General features: G+C 37.1%; 1 protein-coding gene across 3 annotated transcripts; it reads right to left on the reverse strand.

The window, feature by feature from the left end:
* Positions 1-1767: 1767 nt before the first annotated feature.
* LOC309495321 (GTPase IMAP family member 7-like) lies at positions 1768-8931 on the reverse strand. Of its 3 annotated transcripts, none has more exons than XM_082164994.1 (5): positions 8756-8931; positions 3772-3956; positions 3362-3486; positions 2977-3031; positions 1768-2833 (listed from the first exon to the last, which is right to left on the reverse strand). In XM_082164994.1, exons 3-5 carry the CDS (start codon positions 3482-3484, stop codon positions 1992-1994), a joined length of 1020 nt encoding a protein of 339 aa, XP_082021120.1. In that variant the 5' UTR covers positions 3485-3486; positions 3772-3956; positions 8756-8931; the 3' UTR covers positions 1768-1991. The 3 variants fall into 3 exon arrangements, with proteins under 3 accessions (XP_082021120.1, XP_082021122.1, XP_082021121.1); XM_082164996.1 differs by having other exon boundaries at positions 3362-3536; XM_082164995.1 differs by lacking the exon at positions 3772-3956.
* Between the last annotated feature and the right edge of the window lie 2584 nt (positions 8932-11515).

Raw genomic sequence — 11515 nt, forward strand, 5'->3', positions numbered from 1 at the left:
CCTCTCAAGTTTTAAAATGTATTACAAGTTAAAAGTGTAAAATGTTTTAAAAACCATTTGTGTTGCGTGAGACAAAGTTGCCAAAATATGCTTACATACCATGCTAAGAAAAGACAGAGACAGAGCAATGATTTATTTCTAAAAATAACAAAATTTCAATAACTCAAAATAATAACAAACAGTTACGAATAAACAATAAACCTATCAATAACTAAAAAAAAATGAAATTGTAACAAACAGGTATGAATAAACATCGTACAAAATGTTTTCAACAAAAGCATCAACAAAACTTGCTGTAGGACTTTGATCTGACTCTGAAGTGTGTGTGTGTGTGTGTGTGTGTGTGTGTGTGTGTGTGTGTGTCACATTGAGAATGTTGTATAGGCTCACCCCTTCACTTATGTGTATGTATGATCTGCATTGTGTTGGAAAAATTGCTCTAAATTATAGTATTTCCCATTCACTTTTGTCCACGAAGGCGGAATTAAGGAGTTTTTCTTTTTTTTTTTCAACCACTTAACATTGTTGAATCGAGTCAAATTATTTTTGAGTGTTCAGGTGGCAAACTCTGAACAAAAAAAAGTGGACAAAAGTTTCCAAATCTTGGACCGCTCAGATAAACAAAATTATTTTTTTACCCACATTTGTCCCTAAGGATGATTGAGGGCATCTGCTGTGAGACTTCAATATAAACGCCCACTGCTATGATTGGCTAACATCTTTGCAAATTAAATAAATATTACGTGTAACTTGAGATTAACTCACCGTGAAAAGTGTTGATAATTACATTATATTGCATGAAAGGTTGCAGCGATGAGCCAACTCGATCTCACGGCAATTTGTACGAATTTTACGAGGTGGCTAATTTGTACGAATTTTACGAGGTGGCTAATTTGTACGAATTCATACAACCTCACTCGTACGAATTCATACGATTTCTGCTGAATCGTACATATTTTACGAGTTGCCTAATTCGTATACGAATAACCTACACCTGACCCCGCCCTTAGACAAATCGTTCGAATTCATACGAGTGAGGTCTCTTTCAGCTAGCCTAGGTATCTTGCCAGCTGCAGCTGCTCATATTCATAGTTTAACTTCCTCAAGTGTGGCCCTCTGAGTTTCTAACGTCTAAATTAGATATATGTGATGGTTAACATATGATTGTGTTGAGTTGAGTCCAGTCAGTGGAGAGATATAAAAGACTTTCTAAAACAGCTAGCAGGTTAATGACAACCGTAGCACTTACAAACTACAAGTGTATTAAACATGGTGAATACACAAGTGTATTAAAACATGGTGAAAATTAATTTTGCACAATTACAGTAAATCTCTGGGTGGATTTAAATTTTTCATGAAACTTAAAAAAAACCAAAACATTTGTGCGACTTGAATTTTAAAATACATACCTGCAACGCTATTGCAGCAGAGACAACAATTATGCCAATGACTACAAGGTTACTGAAGGGAGATGAGACCCATGAGTTTGAGGTCTTTGTTGGTTTTGAAGGAGAATTTGCAGTGTCCTCCATAACTAGGCCAATGAGAGAGTGAGGTCAGAAATGTTGTTCTTGCTATAAAATCCTAAGATATGAGTAAAACCAAGCATGGGTTTTGGCACAGTGTCTGAAATAAATAACTTCCTCAAGTGTGGCCCTCTGAGTTTCTAACCTCTAAATTAGATATATGTGATGGTTAACTGATGATTGTGTTGAGTTACAAGAGTAGGTAGCACGGCTGTTACAACACAAAACGTACCATTTTAAGTTCCTGTTTTTGATGTTATTTATTGATTTAAAAGTTTCCAGTCAGTGGAGAGATATAAAAGACTTTCTTAAACAGCTAGCAGGTTAATGACAACCATAGCACTTACAAACTACAAGTGTATTAAACATGGTGAAAATTAATTTTGCACAATTACAGTAAATCTCTGGGTGGATTTAAATTTTTCATGAAACTTTAAAAAAAATGCTGTGTCAAATGGGACTGAATTAAAGAGGCCAAATGTATTTTAATAGTCCCTTCAAATAACTGATTACCATCGTAAAATATGAAGTGCTTCTCTCAGCCTCCTCTCTTGCCTGCTGCTCATAATCCTCATTCAGCTTTTCCCTTGCTTTTTCATAGGCCTTATCCTTAAATGTAGCCCTCAGAGCTTCTATCTCCCTCAGTCTCTGCTCCTCTCTCTCATTCAGGATACGTCGTTTCTCTTCCTCAATCGCTCTCTCTACCCTTTCAAGCATCTCACTGGTGTAATGTTGCCCACCATTTCCAGTGACCATTTTATCAATCTGGTCGAGCAACTGAATGACCTGTTCAGGATTTTGCTCTTTATTGTTGAACACGTGATATCGTCCACTGCAAGTTCTGATGAAACTGAGCAGTTTTGGACTGTCCCGCACAAATGTGTGAATGTTCTTGTCCTGCAATCGATCTCCATGAGTGAACAGTGCCATGGTGTATGTAGAGGAAACCTCACCAAAAATTGCTTGAATGATTCTAACAGCCTCTGTCTCTTCATCTGTGAATCTGCCCAGCTGAATCACAACTAAGAAGACATGTGGACCAGGAGCAGAGAGTGGAATACAGCGTTTAATTCTGTCAATGACTTCATCTGTAGTTAGGCTGGTGTCAAACAGACCCGGAGAGTCAATGACAGATACTTTTCTGCCATTTATTAAAGCATGAAACTTTTCACAATGTCCAGTCACAGAGGAGGATGATATCTCTGATTTAAAAACTTTTTTCCCCAGGATAGTATTGCCTGTTGCACTTTTCCCCACTCCTGTTTTTCCAACCAGAAGGATCCGGAGCGGATCTCCTATCTGATACACTTTGCATTGAAAAGAATATGAAAAAAATATTTCAAATGATTTTTTTTTTTTTTTCATATAAAAAATTAAGTCATAATGCAACATTTACACAATATTTTTGAGCCACTGTTTGGGAGGGGGTGGGGGTGGGTGGGGACTTTACCTGTATCATCCGCATCCTGAACTGAAACATTTTGATGATTTTGTTGCCTAAACATCTGAAATGTATAAATGCAATATCAAATATTTAATTACATTTCCTCATTTAAAATAATGTATTGTCTTTTATCTGTGTTCTAATACCAGCGCACCAAGTAATATCTTTCTTGATTGTTTATTTATTAAACTAAATAAATGTTAGATCAAATTTGTATGCATTTACTGAATTCGTTACTGAATACTGAGTTGGTTGATTAAACAATTTCATTAGAAGTTGTAATAAATAAAAAAGATAGATGAAAACTGACACATTATTATTATTATTATTATTATTATTATTTTAGCCAAAACATTTTTAGAGTGTGTGACTTGAATTTTAAAATACATACCTGGAACGCTATTGCAGCAGAGACAACAATTATGCCAATGACTACAAGGTTACTGAAGGGAGATGAGACCCATGAGTTTGAGGTCTTTGTTGGTTTTGAAGGAGAATTTGCAGTGTCCTCCATAACTAGGCCAATGAGAGAGTGAGGTCAGAAATGTTGTTCTGGCTATAAAATCCTAAGATATGAGTAAAACCAAGCATGGGTTTGAAATTTGTTTGAAATAAAGAAATGCGAAATGTAACGTGTTCCTAGCCCCTCCGCACTGATAGCGTCTTTTGAACACCTTACAATTTTGATATTGTATACTGGTCATTGAAAAAAAATTTTGCACACAAAATGTATTCTCGTCACTTCATAACATTAAGGTTGAACCATTTTAGTCACAGGGACTTTAACAATGTCTTTACTACCTTTTGGGTCTTGAAAGTTGCAATGACGTTTGCTGTCTATTGAGTAGTGTTGGGTCCGAGTCCACCTTTGTCGAGTCTGAGTCGAGTCCAAGTCCTTACCAATCAAGTCCCGAGTCCAAGTCCGAATCCAAAGGCGCAGAGTTGGACTTGAGTCCGAGTCCTTAACATACGTTATAGGATCCTCTCTGAGTTATAGCACAAATTAAACATGAATGAACATCAGAACTGTAAAAAGATGTCAATACACCATTTTTCAAGTTCAAGTCCACTGACACTAATCTACTAACTGGTTTGGTTTGTTTGTCGGACAAAAATGGCAGATGCATTATGATTGGTCAGATCACCTGTCAATCAAACTCCTGCGAAAGGTCTCAACACTGAGCTCTTAAATTAATATGTTAACCTTTACAAAAGGATTGCAATGTATATGTTTACCTACAGTCATAAGTTATACTTTTATCTACTTTACATATTTCAGAATCTGCAAGGTCATGCTCAAGAATGTTAAGAGCCAGGGGTAAACTTTTTGAGCAAGACGGTGATGTGTAAATTTTTCTTATTTTCTTTTACATGTTAATATCTTATTTAGCCTCTGAAGGGCAGTACTAAATTAATTAATTAATTTTTAAACAAAATAAGAACAATTCACACCAATCATCCCGCTCAAAAGTTTACACCCTCTGGTGTTATCTTAATGGATGTTTCCTTCTTGAGCATCACTGAATGTTTGCAGCGTTTGTAATAGTTGTATATGAGTCCCTCAGTTGTCACCAGTATGAAAAGATAGATCTCACAATCAAAGTCAATGCTAGTAAGGAGTCAAATATTCAGAAGATTGTGCAGGAGCAGGATCATTTTTCTTAAGGCCATTGGGCAGTTCAACTGTTCAGGACAAACAAGGGACTCATGCACAACCATTACCAAAAAAAACTTTAAAAAAACAAAACAAGTTGTGGATCATCCAGGTAATGACACACAATATTAAAAATCAAGTGTATGTCTAGTTTTTTGTCTTGTGGACTAGGCTATAGGCCTTAAATATCTGTTACGTGAAAAAGCTTTTTCTCATTTATGGAGATTCTGCAAGGTGTATGTAAACTTATGACTAAAGTGTAAATGTAACAAAAATCATAACATTATTAGACGCTAAAATGTTTCGTTGGTTATCACGTTCTCATGTTCCTGTTGTAACTATGTCAATCATCGCAAATTCATGACTCACACAGGACTATAATTATCACTCCTTATACTTTACAGTGTGAACGTATCCACTGGTCCTCTAGAAGCATGAAAAACAAATCTATTATTTAGATTGTCAATAGGGCTCCCTTTAAGCCATCACTTACTTACCGTGTTCTGCACTCTTATTCTGAACATTCATTTTGAGCGAATTCTCCGCATGGTGACAAGTTACACAATGCAAGTAGTTTTGGTTTGTTTTTGAATAATACTATATTGTGTCCTCCAGTGCCCGGATTCGATTGTACTCGGAAAATATTCAGAGCCTAAATGTCAGAGTCTGTGTCAAGTCAGAGTACAAATTGACCCGAGTGCGTGACAAGTCCAAGTCAGTTCATTCAAAATTGGACTCGAGACCGAGTACGCTCCCTCCACTCTATGGAGGGATCAGAAAGCTCTCGATTTTCAGCAAAAATATCTTATTTTGTGTTTTTAAGATGACTTGGTTCATCAAACTGTATCTACACACTAAATCCAATATTAAATCATTTACTCTATGTGCATGTTCTATCCATGCCAGTGTTTCCCATACACCTCCATTGTTGGGAGGAGTAAAATTTACATATGTGTTTTTTACAATAATTACAATAACCAGATGCATTTAGACGTGTTCAGTTTTGACTGGAATGCATCTCGAATGTGTTTCGGAGGGCATTTACACCTGATCTTTTCACGATCGGACAGCTATCAGATCTGAGAAAACGCAGGTGACCAGGTGTAAACAGGCCCTAAATCACAACTAAAAGTGGTTCGAGTCATCTTTTAAGTTCAGGTACAAGTCAATGCACAGACTTTTTCTTTGTTCAATTTGCACACTGAACATTTTGATTGATGCACCAGATTGATGAACTTAACTTTAAAATGTACAAAATGTTCTTATCCCTATAGGGACCGAGGACTATGTGGCTATTATTACCACCAGCTGTTATGGTTATTGTGTAGTATAATCCAAAGATGTGTGATGCAGAGAATGAACCAAGAACAAGAGACTTGAATAAACACAGAGAGCGATACACATTTAACAAACTTTAACACGGAACACAGAACCCTTGGATTCATAAACCATTACATACATAAATAAAGTAATTACCTAGGCCTATATGACTTCAAATAAATATTGTATATACTGTACCAACACTAAATCCAAGGTTTACACTCTATGCATGTACTCTATGCATAATTGTGTTAAATAATCACAGTAGGCCACACGGGGATGCTGCTGCTGCTTCAGAGTAAATGTAATGTCTGCATAAACAGCTCAAACTTAAATTTAAAGGAGAACTCTGTAACTCTAGCGAACTCTAGTCACTTCTTCGCTGATTTTCCCTTTTGTTGTCGCATGTTTTCCCCACGAGCTCCCCCTACAGCTGTGGGGGGGTGTATATTTCACAACACGGTCGTAAAAAACTCACTTGCGGCGGCCTCCTCCCCCTCTCTACCGCTGCTCATGTGCGTTTGTTTTGATCGGAGCAAGCCAACTGTATCGCGTGGAGCTATGTCTACCGAGGTGAGTAATCTGGTAATACATCATACATGCGTGTGTGTTTATGTCGAATTGCCGTAAAGCAATTTGTGTTTCACGCTCGTTCTCGTTCTAGTTCTCGCTTCTCACGAGACTTCCAATTTCACTTTGCCGGGACGGCAGTGCGCAAGTTGCAAGGTTGGTTTTCCGCCTGGGAACGCTGGGGGGAGCGGGGAAAGTCACCAATATCACCAGAACAGGTTGTTTAACCATCCAAATGATTTCTAGACAGTTTTATTAAGTTAAAAAAGTTACCAAGTTCTCCTTTAAGATAATTCACAGTCAGTGAAACTTGAGTGACAGATTGAACAACAGCTATATATATATATATATATATATCCTGCAATTAGTGTTTCTTATAATATAATATAATATAATATAATATTATTAGTAGGCTACTGTACATTTCTAAAACTCATAGCACATTTGCATGAACAATACAATATTAATTAAACACAGACATCAGTAACAACCTATATTAATGATATTAGTTGTGAGAAACACACATTCATTAACTTATTAGCATTACCAACACGCTTTTTTCCGATACCGCATGGTCTTCATTAAGCATCTTCATCTGGCCAAACTCTGACTGAACTTTCAAAACTCTGTTCACAAACTCCTTCACGCTATAAACAATGACATTCCCACTTCACACTCTTTTCAACGTGTCAACAATACATTCAACATCAGATGTATTAATACATTCATGGGCGTAGATTACGCGGGGGACGCGGGGGACGTGTCCCGCCCCACTTTTTATAAAATGTAAATTCGTCCCCCGCACTTTTTCATAGGGCAAGTGTGTCCACGACAAGCTGAGGTTTTCGCGGGTGTGTATAGCCTACATCGAGATTTAAAATCCAAAGAGTCAAGTCTATCTACATACGTGACTTTCACGTTTCCATGGTAATCAGTCACTCGTGCATCACGACACGCCCATGCTCGCACCCGCGCCCAATCCATTTTTTTTCATAGAGGTCGCAATGAGTTCAAAACGGCAAAAAACTCTTCAGTCTTCACTCGATCCTTTTTCACGAAAAAGTCAAGCGCTGTAAGTAAGTTGTCATGTGGTATCCGAATTGTGTTGCACAATGATGAATAACTCTGCCTATTTCTCTTGTTGAATAATTAACAAGTGTTGTTGTAAATTGAAAATATTCACTACCCGCACAAACGTGCGTTTATTTTCAATCTTTTTTTATTCGTAATGTCTTTTATTTTCGCAGATGTTATCAAAGCCCTTCAAATTAGAATAAACATGGTGATTGTTAGCCTAATGCTGAATTTGTATTTTCATGCATTAACAGCCTGCTTGAATCAGGCAGCGTTGTAACATGTGTAGGCCTACATGATGACAAACTTTAAGTTCTCTTGAAAAAGCCTAACCAGAAAGTTTGAAGTAGTTTTAAAAGCTTGAAGTTTGAAGGTTTTCAATTGGAAAGTTTTAGTTTAGTAAGATAGATAGATAGATAATAATAAATAGTATTATATTAATAATAAATAGGGAATCACAGATAATGCAAGTATGATTCTGATTTAATTTAATTTAATGTTAAGTGGCGATTGATAGCCTATTACACTGACGGTAACAAAGTTTCAATTTGGAATGAAAGATGGAGCATAGGTTACATTTAATAAAATGAAGGAAAAAATGCCCTTTATAAAGGTAAAAAACGTATTCTGATAAGAGTGTTTTCCAACAGTGATGTAATAATTGTAGTTTGAATAATTGTAATGTGATGATCAGATACCATCATAGGTTTGGGCGGTTGGCGGGTGGATTATTTATTTTTAACAGCAGATTCGGGTGACTCAAAGTGCACCAGATTAATGAATTTATCTTTAAAATGTACACATTTTCTTCCAGGGGGGCATGCCCCCGGACCCCCCTAGGGGTACCGAGCTCCACCCACAAACACAGTAGGCTATATGATGGTCTATGAAAAATACAAATTTAATTATCTTATTATTAAAATGCATGATCAGGATTTTACCACTTCCGCCTAGTTTTGAGCCAGGAAAAACCCTGCATGTGCAATATAAAGTAATGAACGTCTTTCTTTCTTTCTGTTTTATTGCTTTAAAAATAAATAGCATATTAAGCCAATTAAGCAAAAACCTGTCAACAAAAGTCTGAAAAAAACTGGTATTACACTTGACATTCTGTCCCCCTCACATTTGAAATGATGGCTACGCCCCTGAATACATTACATTTCTTACCTGATGAGGAGAAAATAATTGTGTTAAATAATCACAGGACACGGGAATGCTGCTGCTTCATCAGAGTCTCTGTAATGTCTGTGACTGTGTAGCGCGCCCCTTCTAGAGATGTTACGTATATAACACTGAAGCTTCGATGTGCGTATCACACATGCGACACAATTTCTAGTGAAGCCCCGTATCGGAGTGTGTTGGTTTACTAGAGTCACGTGATCGAAGACAAATGAAGCCTCACTTTTTGTCCAACGTGCGCGTTTCGCTTTGGGTGTCAGAAGGCTCGAACCCCAGATCTGTTACATGTTATGTGTTCTGAGTTCTGGTTTTGAGTCTGTTTCTGTGTTATCAGTTTTCTGTGATCTGTTTTCCCCTGTCTGCTGTTGGATTTTGGTTTAGTCCTCGTTTTCCCGGTCAGTTTAGTGAGTTCATTTGTATCACCTGTTCTGCCCTCGTTAGTTTCGTCAGCTGTGTCTTGTTTTCCTGATCTGTTCTCCCGTGTATTTAGCCCTGAGTTTTGCCTTGTTCAGGGTCGGTCAATGTTTATGTTTGGTTTAATCTATGCTCTGAGCACACGCTCCCTGCTTCTTGTATTTGCTATATTTGAGAATTAAAACCTTTGATTTATCATCTTCGTGTTCGCCTCCTACATCATCTACCCAGAACCTGACAAGATCTTATTTAACGAGTCATTGTTGGCTTTTATTTGTACACATAATATTGAAACTATGGAGTAGAGTGTGTTGTGGTTGCTTCATCTGCCAGAGCTTCTAACGCTTCTAACACAGGCTTATGGCTGCTTTATTTTAAATAAGCACCAGATGGCGCTGTTCTCGACACTCTCGAAGCTTTGAATCTTTTCCCGGAACAGTCAGGGGAAAGCCTCGTGATTCATGAGGCTTCATTTCCCCATCCCTAGCCCCTAACCCCTTCAGGTGAACGATCAGGGAAAAAAGGGTAAAGCAATCGAGTGATCAGCTGCTCCAATAAACTGGGCCAGAAAAAAATCGATTATCATACAATAGGAAGAGTAATGCATACTATAAAGTACATTCAAGAGTAATGCATTCAAATACACACATTTTTTTTTGTCACATTCATTTAATACACTACTTTGTTGCAGCTTATTTATGTTACACTCTGCTTGGTTCAAACTTATTTCTGTACCCACCACAGCCTGCCACACCTGCTAGCCTGCTATGCTATTTACTTGCTAGAGTAAATAGCATATATCACTATTTGCACTTTTCATTAGGGAGAGTTTTGTTTACATAGGTTGCCAGCCCTCTTTTCAAATAATGATCCACTAACTTGGTAAATGTGTTTGCTTCATCATCATTACCCACACAACTGAAGAAAAGTAATTCAATCAAAACATTTTAGGAAAATAGCAGTAAATTTAATACAGATATTAAAATATCATGCAAAAATCAGTTTTGCCCTCTCTTTTTACATTCTTCAGACTTTTAGCTTTCCTTCATAGGCGTAAATCGCAGGAAAATATCATTAAAAAAACACATTGTATATTGTAAACAATATGATATACTTGAAAAATAATTGTCTTAGTAGTTAGCCTAAATTTTACAAACACAAATAGGGCAAAACATGCTTTTTAAGTTTAGAAACATTTTGAGTCCTCCCTCTCTAGCCTCACAGTGGTTTGGTCCACCGCGCACCTCACCAACACAAGTCCGATGGGAGAGAATTAAGTACTTTCAGCAGTTGTGGAACTCCAGTAAGTAGGCTAGCTGTTAAAGGCCCCCTGAAATCAAAATTTAAGTTGTTTAGGTTTTAGTATGAATATGTTAGCCTTAAGGTTATGAATAAGCTGGTGTGTTCCAAAACAATGCCAAAATTTGCATTTAGGAGATAAGTTATAAGCATTCAAAACCAACAGTCTCTCACTTATGCTAAAATGATTTTTATGCTTCTGTCCAATCAAATGCTCTCTAGAATCTAAAAAATCCCACCCCCTATGCTATAAATATCACCTGGCCAAAGCGACCTTGACACATCAGGAAGCAATATGAGTTGGAGATGTGTGTTCGGTTGCTCAAACGCTCCAGTTTTATTCCGTTTCCAACTGTACGTTGGTTAAGAATGAAATGGCTAGAATTTATTCACACCTCTTGAATCCAACTTATCTTCCAAGGTGCTGTCAAGTACGAATTGCAGTCTGTTAGGTAAACTAAATGCTATTGGATATTTGAAAAGGGGGAGGGGCCATTCAATATGTCCCACCTTAGCTTAAGTGGGCCTTTAAGGCTATTTTATTCACTTTAAACAGCAGATGAAGTGATTCTTTTTTCTTTAATACAGATGATGCTGAGTTATTAATAAATGAGTCATGACAAAAAAATTTTGATAACCAATGTATTTTTCCATGAGTCCGATATTTTAGCAATTATTGTTTGGTAGCTTGTTACCAAACAAGTCACCCACTACAACTAACATGGTGATAAGCCTTTGTAATATTGTAGATCTACCGCTGTGCTGGGTTTTGCTCACTATGATGTTAAGTGGCAGTCTGGCAGATCAGTGGGGCTTGTTGCAGTTGGATATCTAAGTAAGAGACGTCCTCTGTCCCAGACGGAACCTAAAATACTATGTGGAAGAAGCAAGATAATTTAATAAATATAATATTGATATGATATGATATGCTATGATAACTCATATTGCTTTGTGTAGTTGGTCAGATAAAATGACAGAGAAAAGAAAAAAATACATACTATAATTTTTCAATGCGCCACACATATCCTTACAAGT

This window comes from Leuciscus leuciscus (genome assembly GCF_965113295.1).
Source record: "Leuciscus leuciscus genome assembly, chromosome: 3".
NCBI lineage: Eukaryota > Metazoa > Chordata > Actinopteri > Cypriniformes > Leuciscidae > Leuciscus > Leuciscus leuciscus.

Coding starts and splice junctions, on each gene's coding strand:
- LOC309495321 (XM_082164995.1), bottom strand. CDS start 3,484: ATGGAGGACACTGCAAATTCTCCTTCAAAACCAACAAAGACCTCAAAC. Junction 3,032..3,361: donor CTGCTGCAATAGCGTTCCAG/GTATGTATTTTA, acceptor TATACATTTCAG/ATGTTTAGGCAACAAAATCA. Junction 2,834..2,976: donor TCAGGATGCGGATGATACAG/GTAAAGTCCCCA, acceptor TTCAATGCAAAG/TGTATCAGATAGGAGATCCG.